The sequence below is a fragment of the Notothenia coriiceps genome, unplaced genomic scaffold (assembly GCF_000735185.1).
Source record: "Notothenia coriiceps isolate Sejong01 unplaced genomic scaffold, NC01 NC01_scaffold00004106, whole genome shotgun sequence".
In the NCBI taxonomy this organism is placed as follows: domain Eukaryota; kingdom Metazoa; phylum Chordata; class Actinopteri; order Perciformes; family Nototheniidae; genus Notothenia; species Notothenia coriiceps.
Window position 1 is genome coordinate 88,610 of NW_011336807.1, and position 14,358 is coordinate 102,967.

The following is a 14,358-nucleotide window of genomic DNA, read 5'->3' on the forward strand; positions in this document are numbered from 1 at the left end:
GTGTTGTCCGTATTGTTGTCGGCCACAAGACCTTACAAAAGGGGCCCTTTGTTGTGCGTTATGTGTGTTTACGTTTTTGTGTGTGTGAGCGTTAAGAAGTGGGTCTGGTGATCTAGGTTTGCTTTTCAGTCGTCGCATACTGAAGGTCTAGGTCTGACGGAAGCCTAGCGGTCACAACCGGTCTACCCGCCAAGGAAGGTACTCACCGATGTCTTTTTTCCATAGTGACATTATTGAGTGCCGTGCGTTTTACATACTCAGTTCTCCGCTTGTAATTATGCCGTTACAAGCTTCAAAGTTGTATTTATCATCTGAATTTGCCGAAACAAGTTTAATATTCTGAAAGCCAAGACTTTGACGAGTGAGAGGTGCCAGTCATCTTCCCTACAAGCGTCAAACATGTATTTATCGTGTGATTTTGGAAATAAAAGTTTAATATTCTGAAAGCCAATACTTTGTTTATTTAAAGGTCCCATGTCATGCTTTTCTGGTTATTACCCGTCCCCTTGTGTGTTATGTCGCTTTTTCTGCATGTCTGCAGAGTAAAAAACCCTCAAAGTACACCCTGTAGCGAGTACAACTCTAACACAGAAAATACCTGTCTATGCTGCCCCAGAACGCTTTGTTGGGTATAGTGACGTATTTCGGGTATAGTGACGTAACGGCTCCGCAGATTGCTCCAAATCAAATCAAATGGACCAATCCGCGGAGCCGTTACGTTCGCGGAGCCGTTGCGTTTGGACCAATCCGCGGACTTCCTCACACACACACACACACACACACACACACACACACACACACACACACACACACACACACACACACACACACACACACACACACACACACACACACACACACACACACTCGGTGGGACTGGTGTGGGTTCGCTGTGTCTCGCTGTCTCGCAGACGGCCACTGGGCGAACAGGGAGGGGGGGCGAGCTCCAACAAGCTGTTTAGGACAGAGAGTGAATACACATACTATACAGAGATGCTGTATGAGAAACCAATGTGAGTTTGGAACAATATAATTATGATCAGTAGAAATTGCCATGACATGGGACCTTTAAAATCAAACAAAACACCCGAACCCCGAGAAACTATTTTTTTACGCAAATCCAAGTTTATTCTGAAATGAGCCGTTGCGACTTCCGACTGATTTTGATAGAGCGGTTAATATTAAACCCACAAAAAGACCTACTAAAAACAAGCTGGAAAAAATGAGTGCAACACAAACTTCTTTAAAGAGAGTAGACTGGACATAAGCAACACACTTCGGGTGTCATTGTGTCCCATTAACCCTAGATTGGACCGGCTTGTTGCAGACACATGCTCAGGGCTCCCACTAACTCAGCGTAATAATGGTGAGTTGTATTTCTGTGCACTTTATATTTGTTTTTATGCCGGTGTTCAACTGGTTATTGTGTTAACTGGTTAGATCTGCTTACGCATTTACTTTGATTACCTCCTTCTTTTGCAGTGCGAGAGACTTTGAGACAGCAAACTGTGTTGAGTCAGTGTTTGAACGGGCAGATTGTCTGTAAACTGCAGCATATAAATGAAGCCTGCAATAAATAAATACAATCGATTGAACTATAGCCGAGGCAATTAAGGTCTGAACCCATGCTCTGAAAAACGCTACTGCATGTTGTCTAATCGTCTGTGCCGCGGTGCCTTAGACACGTTTTCTGTTGTTGTTGTTGTTGTTGTTGCAATTATATACCTTTGCGGTGTGTTTGATTGCAGCATTCAACCCAATGGAAAATAGCAAACCAGTTAACACAATAACCAGTTAAACAGGTGGTATTATTTTATTTCGTCCTATTTATCCCCCCACTACAAAATATTTTCTTACATGAAACCGGTCCGTGGCGCAAAAAAAGGTTGGGGACCGCTGCTCTAGTGTAGGCTACAGAACAGATTTGAGTGAACATACTAAAATAGCGTTCGAGCCAGATATTATTCGTCAATGACACCATCTGGTAATTTCCAGACATTTATTTAGTTGATCAAATATTTAAAAACAAACCCAAAAAGGACAGTGAATTCATATTTATTATCCTGTACCAAATATAACATAATATTTTGAGGATTATCATGCAGTCTATTTATGACAATAATCTTATATTTTGAATTTTAGTCTCTCTTTTTGCACACTAGGCAATTGTCACATTATATGGGGATTCAATTAACTAGTGAACCGCTATTAATCATGCACTTAGCAGTAGATGAACAGTATCTTACATTTATACTCAACAATATGACAAGTGCTGGGTGAAAATTATAAAAAGGCTAAAATTCAAATTTGGTAGCTATTTCTGTATTGTCCTTGACAATCAGAGCTAGCATGGCTAACGACAGGGCAGGGGGATTTTAGGGAAAGGAATTTAAAACAACAAGAAGAGGACTGTGGCATCACAAATGTGTTTTTCGTCATGTACGGTGTGTAAACCGCACTTGTTTCATGTGATGACATTGTCCTCCTGATTATTTTTTTTTCAGGCAGATGCGAACAGTTTCTCTCCTACAAACCTAGAAAGGAAAACGGTGGCTGCATCTCAATACAGAAATTAAGTTTTCTCCTCATGTCCTTTTCCCCCTGTACTGATAGTTCTTGTCTTTTTCGATTATAGGTGATTTGAAGTTAAGGGCCATGAAACACGGTCAAGGTTTTAATGCAATGAAGACATACAATGTTGGCAGCAGGATGGAAAATGATTGGCAAAAGACCAAGTCTCCACTGCGATACGGTATTTTTATATATGGCTTCGATATAGGGTAATTGTTTGAGGTGAACAAAAGGGGTAACAAAGACAATGAGAATAAACTTATTTACAGTTAAAGAGGCAGCCACTGAAAAAAATAAAAACTGGTTCCTAGTACAATGCAGGAGAAGAGGAGAGGATGAGGAGAGGTGCGGTTCGCTTGCATGTCTAAAATAAGGTTTCCAGTCAATGTTTAACTAGTGTTGAACCATGCAGACAGACGCACACGCCTTACGAATGAAAGCCGCATTTCTCTTCACGGCTCCACGCAGAGAATGAAAGCGGCTTTTACCTGGGGATAGAGAGCACGGCTCAACAACACAAACACACACACACACACACACACACACACACACACACACACACACACACACACACACACATACACACGGATACACACACAAATAGCACTTACAATCAGCACAAATACAGAAATGCACACAAACTTCATATTCAAAAACACATAATCACATTTACTCATAGCGCCTCTGATGACATGAACGACCTGTTAGAAGGAACCATGAACGCTTCTGCAAAGAAAACACCTCATTACATCACTCTATTAATATCATTTTGGACAAAATATATGACTACCTTTTTCTGTTTTGTACCATTTAGTTTCATTGCCAGATTCTCTATGGTAAGGAGAAATGACCATGGAGAAAGAGAGAGGGAAAGTGGAAGTACTCGTGTTTTTCGAGTGTCAACATTCAAAAGCAGGTTGCAGTGCTCTTTTCAATGAGCAGCACTACGTACAATATATTTCTCCATCATAATCTCCTTCCTCTTGGCCTTCACAAACGTCATTGTTTGCTGTCCACTTAAGCCCTTCCTCTCATAGTATTTGCATCATTGTGAACCAGAAAATTCCTCAGCTCGCTCCTCTGTACCGAGATATTTCAATTGTTGGATTCGGCTCATTCTTTTCAAGTGATTTACATATGATTGTCCAAGCATACTGTAAAAGCAATATCCTTTGAGTGAGTCAAGGTGTACTGTGCTGCTCATGTAACACAAGAAGTTCCCAATGTAGGATCAATAAAGTATCCTTCTATTTATCTATCTATCTGTAGAATAAATAAAACTGCATTCAGAGATATGAAGCATAAAATATAGTAAACATCCGGTACACAAACAATTACATCCAAGGAGCGCACACATACAAATCAATCCTCACAAGTAGGTTTCATATTTCAAGTGAAAAAACAGGACATTTAAAGACAAAGACATGCTAAGCTACACGTGCAAACAGAAATGACATTCTAAAATAAAAAAGCTTTTTATGATCTATTACGACAATGTCAAATAGCAAACACAGCCAATCTACTTGTGCCATTAAAACACAATCAAGAATGTATCTTGTAATTTACTAATGTACCTTTATAAAGGCCAAAGACTTTAAAGGGGCCGTATTATTCTTAATTTCAGGTCCATATCAGTATTTAGTGCCTCTACTGTGACATGTTTACATGCTTTAATGTTCAAAATTGGCTCTATTTTTCTCATACTACCTGCATTAGTGGAGACCATGACAGAATGGTTTGAAGTATGCTGACACTTTTTTAAGAGGCAACATATGAAATCTATTGAAAACATTTTTAGATTAGCAAAATAAAGCTACACTTCCATCTTACATACTCTCCATGATTATCACCAATGAATGGAGTGGGCATAATTGAAATTTAGTTTTATAACTGGGAAATTAGCCATGTTGGCTAAAGCTGCCCCACTTACAGTTTTTTGTGACAGTGGATCAATGGGGACTGTCCACGACACTATAAACAAATAAACTAAACTAAACTAACAGATAAACAAGATACCTGAAGTATTTTACTCCTCAGTATGCTCCTAAGGAGGTATGTGGACCACCGCCCTTTCTCCTAAGCAGTCGTACTATGAAAGACAAACACAACCATGGTCACGACTGAATACTCATGGAAACATGTGTCCCGGCACAGGGATGCACACATACCATCCTGATCCTGAGGGTCAGCAGAGGGGCTGAGCCAGGCCAGCTTACTGCTGTTCTCCCCCAGGTGGGCGGGCGACACTCCTGCCAGACAACAGCAGCAGGAAGCCAAGACAAGAGGGTGGCATGCAAGGACAAGATGGCAGAGGGTGAGCACATGCAACACACACACAGACATGCACATGCAGTATGCATGAGACTACAGGCAAAACACGCAAATGTGCATACTGCAGCGAAAACACATCATATGATATATATACACATAAATAAATAAAGCACTAACACAACATTCATATCACATCACATATCATCACAGTTGAGTGTGTATGTGTTTCAGACAGGATTGCAGACTCAGAAAGGATAGCTGAAATGTTTTAGAAACTTTTGACCCCTGCAAACTCACTCATGCTGTTACTGAAACCTGTGAAAATCAATATAGTGAAATACATTGACTACTCTTTTACCTGAAACACACACACACACACACACACACACACACACACACACACACACACACACACACACACACACACACACACACACACACACACACACACACACACACACACACACACACACACACACACACAGTGATGTGTCTTCATGTGAGCACACTATTCATAATCATGAATCAATATGTTGCCTCTGTAGCCTATCATGTGAAGATGGGATGATTGATAGACAGGTAGAAAGATGTGTGTGGTCTCTGTACGAGTGTGTGGTCAAGTGCTATGACTTGTTCTTGTCCCAGGTACTGTCACTCACACTCACACACACACACACACACACACACACACACACACACACACACACACACACACACACACACACACACACACACAATATTTATATCCCCTTTTTATCTCAACATCTATTCTCCCTCTCATCTCTCTCTCTTTGCAATCCTCTCTTCCATTCTCCATATCTGTGTGTGTGTGTGTGTGTGTGTGTGTGTGTGTGTGTGTGTGTGTGTGTGTGTGTGTGTGTGTGTGTGTGTGTGTGTGTGTGTGGGTGTGCTCCCTGGGCAACAGACACACACTGCCTTCATTCATCTTTCCAAAGGATGGTCCATCCCATCGAGGAGGTGGCGAGACATAGCCATGAGAACAAGTGCTTTCTTATTTTTTAGCTTCACAAACAGAGGGATGATTGATCTTTGAGGTGGATAACTTCTGATCACATGTATCAATCATGCTGTCATCTAAAAAATGTATTCTGTTTAATAATTGTAATGGATTTAATCTCGCACGAGACCAATTAACTACAGACTACAACTAACTTGGGCTTGTCTTGACATAGCACATTATGTCAGTGATCTAGAACAAAAACAATATGAATCCAAGAGGCACTAACTGTGTGATGTGACATTTAAAAATAGTGGGCCCAATTGGGGCCACATACTGTATTTGTTTGTTTGTTAATGCGCCACACACTGCTGATGTGTTCTGCCACACTGATTGGCCCAGAGGAGCACGGCGCTAACAGGTGAAAACAAGAAGATTTGTTACGGATTAGCCACAGGAGTGCTGTGCCTTATTTTCATGTAAATTGGGTCATTGCTCATTCAACCATAGTAATGTCTTGAGCCTAACTGAAAGATTAGATCATCATTTTTTTATTATTATCTTCTTCCCTTGCCCATCATCAGTGTTTCTCAGAATGAGCCGCAGCCACCTCTGCATATTTAGTCCTCATCACTCATTGATTCATCATCGATGTGAGGAAACGGAGCTCCAAGCAGTTATAACAGAGTTCACAGCACATACTGAACAATGCTTGCTCAGAAATAGTACAGGCCTTGTGTCAAACCGCTGCCTCTCTTTCGCATTATCCCTCTCTCTTTTTCGATCTATCTTCTCTGAGATCAAACCTCCAGGTCAAAAGAGGCCACTGCTGGACTCTCCCTCCCCAGGAAACAAAGCTCACTCCTCCTGGGGAGACTTGTACCATGTGAACATTTCTGTCACAAAAGAGTCTATACCTACAGTGTGTGTGCTTGTGTGTGTGCCTGTATGTGTGTGTGTGTGTGTGTGTGTGTGTGTGTGTGTGTGTGTGTGTGTGTGTGTGTGTGTGTGTGTGTGTGTGTGTGTGTGTGTGTGTGTGTGTGTGTGTGTGTGTGTGTGTGTGTGTGTGTGTGTGTGTGTGTGTGTGTGTGTGTCCAGAGGCTATTAGCTGCAGTCTGACACATTCCACTAATATCTAAACAGGTTTTGAGCCTCGGGGGGGTTCTTAGCCAAAGCAGCAGATTGTCTGTCAGCCACTCCATCAGTCACTCACTGCAGTCTCATCGTCATTCAATGACGATGAGACTGCAGTGAGCTCAAGACCTACAGACTAACCCTAAATCTGACACAAACACGTGCGCAGTTAACCTCACACCTTCTTATATCCTCAGATATAAACACAATAGAAACATAAATCTTAACTGCCAACACTACCACACAACAATTCATAAATCACACACACACACATCCCGAGGCGAACTGCAGGAAGTAAATAGATCGACTCTCGCCCTTGGCATATTTTACCGTTAAACACACAGACACACACTGTAGTACTCACGGTTTCTAGGTTTGTCATCGTCCATGCCCTCCTCTTCATTCTCTGGGTCAATGTCTTCAGCCTGAGTGATCCAGTCTAAATAGCCCTATATTCACCACACATATGAACACACAAGCAAAGAAAACACTGGCTGCTTAGCAGTGCTTATCAACAAAACAAAAATTGTTTCTATCAAATGTTATGGTATTCATTATGTTTCTCAATGTTCCCTATTCTTATACTAAAAACTGAGATGATTTAAGGACATATATTAGTGACAACAACAGCATCTTTTTTTATTCTTAATGTTCATTCATGTTATTATTTTTAAATTAATCTTAATGTATACACATGGCTGTCTCTTTGATTTACTCTTTTATCCTCCTCCATCGATCTGTAAATAATGTGTTACCTATTTAAATGTATTTAAATAAAGTTTGCTTTGATTTCTATGGTTACCTGGCAGTAATTAACATTGAATTTGAGTTGCAGACAAAGACTCTTGCAGCCTCTATTAAACATGCAGAGAAAGAACCGCCTACCTTGAGGTCCTCCTCTAGCTGCTGTTTTTCTCTGAGTTTCTGGAAGTCACCACGTGCTTTGGCCTTCTCTCTCTCCTTGGAAAACTCTCTGGGAGGAGGGAAACAGGATGGAGGGGTTTGGGGGATAGAAAGAGGGATAGAAAGGAAACAGTGACAGAGGGAGAGAAAAAAGAATCTGAAAATCTAAACTGAAGTGCAAACCATGTGACAATGCTGTGATAATACAGAACATTATTCAGTGTGTCAGGACAGGAAGGAGGGAAAACCTGCTAAATAGAGTGAAACATGTGAAGAGAAACAAGCTCTGCCAAGGAGATACAGTGTTAGTATGCTAATACAGATGAAGCACGCCCAGACATACAGAGAGCTGGATTCACAGCTCAGACAATCCAATTCATACAGATATATTGTTAAGCAGCCAAGAGATATACAGTTCCAATCAGTTCTGTTTAAAAGTTGGTAGACATGGTAACGCCTGCATAAACACACAACGTCAAATAAGCTGCAGTTTGATTTGATCACATCAGTAATACACTGTTTATACCCTATCATTGACAATCTATCTATTTGTGTAAACTTGTTTCCACTGATTTACAAAGTGTCGGAGTTGATGAAGCCGTATTCTAATAATTAAGCCTGGTGCACTGTGAGAATGTGAATTGAGACACCCCGAATGACTGACCAAGTGTGGATGAGTGCTAGTTTTATTAACTTAGAGGAGGAGAGGGTTTTGAAAAAAACACTTAACACATTTCCCTTACAGTAAGTGTCAGTTACTTTAAGCAGAGTCAGGATGCTTTTATTCTGAAAGTATCACCTGCAGCCAAACATTGCTGATGAATAGACAATAGTTGTTGTCTATTAATAGAGGATCCCTCACACATTTAGGCTAGTGTCATATAAGTGCATTGCTTTATCCCATTGTTATAAGTTCATAAAGATTTCTTTTATCTAAAAAAATATATATAAAGATTGAATTTAGTCATAACAATCTTTGCTGATTAGTCTTATAAGTGTTGCTGTCCCAGGGCCCCAGGTGCTCCCGAGCCTGCTGCGAGTTTGTGCAGAGCATCCAAGGGTCTCCCCCCCGGCTGCAGTGCCTCAGCCTGCTCCCGTCAAATTGGAAGAGAATTGGGTCTGCAGCGAGGGCGTCCCGCTCGACCGAGCCCCTCACCTCTGGCATCTCTTTGTTTTCGTCACGACCCAGAGGTTTTTTAGTTTGGAATGACGATAGATAGGTTAACTGAAATATTTCTTTAATGCTTTAGCTACCTTTTTATGCAGCATTTGCAATTCTTTATGTAGAAAATAAAATGATGGAAGTGTGTAAAAGTAGACTTAACATAAACTACATTCTTATTGATATAGAATGATGCCAGCTTTTTAGGGTTTGTCAGGATTTTGGATGTGATGTGGACACAGAAGACATAAGCAAAGTTGATTTAAAACAACTAAAATTGATGTTAGGAGAGTGTGAAATATTTTAATTATATGATGAAACCTGGTGAAATTACTTCCAGGTGTCAGGAGGAAGAAAGAAAGAATTAAAGAACATTTGATTAATCGGCGCATTAGGGGAAGGTCAACGTCAGCTTGGAGCCAAATAATTCATCGGGAGGAGAGCTGACAGGAGCTGAGAGGCTTGAGAACGTTTTCAGCTAAAATGTGTACGGATACACACTCCAAGGTCCATTGACATTGCAAGAGCCTCCCTGCTTCTTATTTTAAATAAGATGCAGTCAGTGGAGTTCCCTGATGGTCAGTTATCTCACACCATCATCTTGGGTTTGGAAATCACGGAAAAGTAAGCTGCGTATGCCATACAGCATGTGTTTTAATAATGTTAGATAATACATTACAATAATGGCAGATACCAATTTGCACCCGGGTGACTACACTGAAAAAACTGTAACGTTGACTTTAATTAAATGTATTAGGTCAACAAACTACACATAATTGTATAAGGTAAGTTGGTAGCAATACTATAAAGTTTAAATGATAAATATTAGGTTCAACTTCATATTAATGATTTCAACTAACCTAATACAGTTATGTGTAAATAGCTGAATACCTGTCGTGTAGCTATTTTCTCCCGGGTGCAAATACACACTCCATAATGTTTATTTAAGTGGGGCTTTGCAGCTATGGAAGTTTCACACTTACAGCATCCAAACACGTTCCCTGGAGAGCATCACAGTATCCATAATGGTATGTGTCTATTTTCATAGATTTCTACAGTCAGTCTATTATTTGGAATAGAATCAGAGATTGTGTGTGAGCCTGTCAGTGTGTTTTCTGTGTGGTAAAATGATAGAATAAATCACAACTACAGACAACACAGTCACATACACAAAAGGCAGATCAATGAGCATTAGGACAAACTGCTACAGTTGTGCTTGTCATAACATTAGACCCAATCTTATTGATCTGTGGTTGTGTGTGTCAGTGTGTAGTATACTATGTGTGTGTTTGTGAGAGCAGAACTCTCAGTGATCACTCTCAATTTACTATTCTCAACATCCCTCTTTTTCCCCGTAAATAGTCATTGGATTTTCTTCATGTGTCCCCTCATTCTCTCTCAGACAGCCTCATGCTTCTTTCTTTCTATTTACACATTACATCAAATACAGGCAAACACCGTCACACCCCATGTTTCTGTCTCTGTGCCCGTCGCTCTCCTTCTTCCTGTTTGGCCATTAGTTATTATGCCAATCTGAGACCCACACACACTGCATGGAGAAAGCAGTTGTTAAAAGGTCAGGCTGTGTAGTGTGATGACAGCATCATTAGTCAGAAGTCAGACAAAGAGTCAGACAGCCAAACCCCCCAAGCTGTTTGGACCAGATAGACCTCTATTATTTTTCTCACAATGTTGCTGCCACATCACTGTGGGTATCGAGAGTCAGATACAGGTCAGTCAGTCAGGGGTGAGACACTTCACTTCTTAAGTTCATCTTAACCTACGGCATGTGAAGAAACATGAAAAACAACAATCCACACTAAGCTCTGTTTCTTCTGTAAATCATATTAGAAAATACCTGCTTATGGCATGAATGACTTCACCCACTTGTCGCGGTTTGAATCCATGTATGTCCAGATTGCCATTAATTCATCATTTTATTTTGTTAGATACTCCTGAAATCGTGAAATTACAAGAAGCAAGTCCATTTCTAAGGTATGTCCAAAACATGTTTACAAGATCACAGTGACATTTCATTTTGAATACTAATCAGTTGATACTTAAGACTAAGACAGAGATATTGCATTCACAATATTGGGCTGGTTGGAAAAATAATTGTGGTACTGCGAAATCCACATTCATGTAGTTCTTAAAACATATTGGACATAATCGTAGAGGAAATTAATTCATTTTAAATGTCCCTTTTGTGTGCTGGTATGTATTTTGTTTCTTGAAAATACATACCTTTACCAGTTTAAAAAACCACAACACCATTTCCTTTCAGAAGCAGGAAAAACAGACAGCAAAGCTCTCTAAGAACGACAGTGTGAAGGAGAGGGAAAGAAGTTAGTCTCAAGTGACCTTTGACCTTGCCCTTACCCGCTCAATACCCCCAGAACCAAGTTTAGCACAAAGAAGGATCCGATGATGATTAAGGTGACAAAATACACCCAGGGCCAACTGTAACCTACTGCATCATTCACCTGGTGGAGAGACGGAGGCGTGGGACACAGGAGGGGAGACAAAGGAGGAATGCAAGGGAGAAGGGTGTGAGGAGACAGGTAAAGATGGAGGGAGGAAAAGAAGCCGAGTAGAGAGCAGTAAGGGAGGTTAGGAGGGAAGGGAGGAGGGGCAGAGGGAAGGGGTTAGATCCTCAGTGAAATTTCCCAACAGATGGAACTGTATCCTTCTGCAGGATCCCTGCTGGGATAATGCATTTATAGTATTTGTCAGAGTCACTTAATGGGCCACATTAGAAGCGTATCTGACCGGCTGTATTCAATTTTAAACACCATCAGGTGAGGGCATGTAAGGGAAGGTTACAAGCTTACATCCCCCGAAAAGAGTTCATTTAAAACCCTGTGAAGAGAAGGCATTTTAGACACTTGAAGACAGTGCAGCAAGACTCCCATGGATTAGACATTATGACTGTCATGATGACAGCTTATTCTCTCTTGATGCAAAAAAAAGAATGAATTTTATTATAAAAAGCCACAAAAAAAAGAGTCTTAGATTTAATTAAAAAAAGCTTTCATTTTTAAATCAAATTTGAGGTGTAAAAATTTAAAATGATTATTATTGCTATTATTTAATTGATATTGTTATGGCGGTTATCCTGCTGACTTTAACTCAAATGTACCTAAGAACCATAGTCCCTATTTAGTGCAGGCTTCCATCCTATAATTTCCATTTTTAATGCCATGTTTCCTTTCAGACTTCACTCTGTCCTCAGAAAAACCTTTTTTGCCTGTTGTGATTTCCCTGTTGTGCAAGCTTTTTTAAGTTCCATCTCTATAGCTGACCTGAGGGGTGAATTATTAATACCCCAGTGTGTCCCTACAGGCCGGGTGGTGCTTGTACTAAAACAGTGTGACTTGGCAGAGCGGGGTAAAACTGCACCCAGCCACTGGAGCAGCATTTAGTGAAACAAAACATACACACGCCTCCATACAAATACACACACGCTGCACATACACAAACAATGTAAGCAGATGCTGATAAGCACATGAGACAAACATGTGTGACGATAACCAACACATGTAAACAAACATGGCGGATCTGTTTATGCAGTCATCTCATTAAGGAGGAAAAGGGGTATCTTAAAACTGAGCCTTGGAAAAAAAAACTGCTCAGAAGAAGAGTCCAGCAAGTGCTTGTGTGTGAATGTGTCTCTCTGTAAGGCTTCTGACAAAGGACTGAGTGAAGCTGGAGAGAGCTGGAGATTGTGCTCAGTTCAGTCAGTTCATCTTTCCTGGACTGTAGAGGATTAAGATCTTTACAAGAAGAGATCTAGCTCTACTTGTACTGGAAGACTGCTGATGTGAGACTGCCTGAATCTCCCTCCTCTAATTTGCATTTGATGGCTTCAATTGAATGTACCAAATAATCTACAAATCAATGCTAATAAGACTACTTGGATATTAAGCTGTACCTAAATATTTGGGATGGAATGTTCACCTATATAGCCCACCTTGACTCTTTAGCCAAGTGTTGCAACTCTTGTATAAATCCCTTCAGTGTGTAGTAGTCTCCCATTGAAATGGTGATGACAGGGATTACAGTATTAAAGGCTGTAGCATGTTCAGTTTACAGCATTGGATTTTGGATTCATACAGCAGTTGAACTACCCAGCTTATTACTACTATGGTCTCCAAAGAAGGATATTATATATAATCCAAATGTTAAGAGAGTAGAGTTTATGTGACATTATATTTAGAAGAAAATCATGTTTAACCTTAAATAAACTATACTGTCAACTTCAACTAATAACACAAATAATCATAATAACCATAATAATGCCCAATAAGTGGTGTGCTTTTATAGTGGATAACCATGAAATATTTCCATTCTATTCCACTATTTAGTGGTTCAATGGATCCTCCAATTCAATCACAAATTGCACTTCAAATGTCTGTTCCAGGGAGTCTTGTTGCATGGTCAATAATCACATATTAAACACTTTGCACCGTACACCCTCATCACAAACAACTCACATACAGACATTTGTACAGACATGAGCACAGCACAACCTCTTACCCGCTCAACACCCCCAGAACAAGATTGAGAACGAAAAAGGAGCCGAAGATGACGAGAGAGACAAAATAGACCCATGGCAGCTCATAGCCCATAGCATCCTGCATCTGAGAGACGAGAGACATGGGAGAGAAACAGAAGGAGAGAAGAGAGCGGTTAACAGGGAGAAGGTGGTGGAGGAAGGGCAATGGGGAGGGAAGGAAGAGAGGGGTGAGGACAATGGGTAAGGTACATAGAGAGAACGAATGAGAGGGGGCAGTAGAGGTAAAGGACAGAAAGTGTGTAAGAGAAGGAATCAAGATAGGAAAAGATGACAGGAAGGAAAAAGGAAAGAGCAGTGCATGTTAAAAATAGCAGTAGGAAGATATGGCCAAGCAGGAGTGGCAGTGTTGTGTGATAAAGTGTGTGTATACACCCTGGTGTCTGGTGTTAGAGAGCACAGGCTGGACCAACCACAATCAAGCAGATACTAAACAACACTTAACATCTTTTGTAACTCAATAACAATCCTGAGCCCTATCTTGGAGAGGTGGATTGCCCTTAATTGACAATTAGTGTTAATGCTATACATGTGTCCATAAAAACAATGACACACTGTTATAAGTGATCTACTGCATGTGTATCAATTAAATAAATGAAGGGGCTGTCACATTGACACATGTTGAACAGAACGAGACAACAGAAGAAACAAGGGTTGCTATGACAGCAGATGTTGGATGTCATTAATCTATAGTCCTGAAAAATGTGAGACAATGAAAACTAAGGAAACGCATGGCCCAACACAAGAAAAGGTTTGGTGTTTTCCCATAATCATACAGACTCCGGA

General features: G+C 40.5%; 1 protein-coding gene across 3 annotated transcripts in view; it reads right to left on the reverse strand.

Moving 5' to 3' along the window:
• LOC104942104 (voltage-dependent L-type calcium channel subunit alpha-1C-like) overlaps window positions 1–13,634 on the reverse strand; it is a 43,240-nt gene extending 29,606 nt beyond the window's left edge. The window contains exons 1-4 of one of the 3 annotated variants that reach the window (XM_010767300.1): window positions 13,536–13,634; window positions 7,820–7,907; window positions 7,299–7,383; window positions 3,003–3,059 (exon numbers count right to left, since the gene is read on the reverse strand). In XM_010767300.1, the coding sequence (XP_010765602.1) occupies window positions 3,003–3,059; window positions 7,299–7,383; window positions 7,820–7,907; window positions 13,536–13,627 (322 nt within the window). In that variant the 5' untranslated portion in view covers window positions 13,628–13,634. Of the gene's footprint in view, window positions 1–3,002; window positions 3,060–4,739; window positions 4,836–7,298; window positions 7,384–7,819; window positions 7,908–13,535 lie in introns of those variants that run through there. The other 2 variants (XM_010767301.1, XM_010767302.1) reach the window with 2 other exon arrangements.
• Window positions 13,635–14,358: the final 724 nt, after the last annotated feature.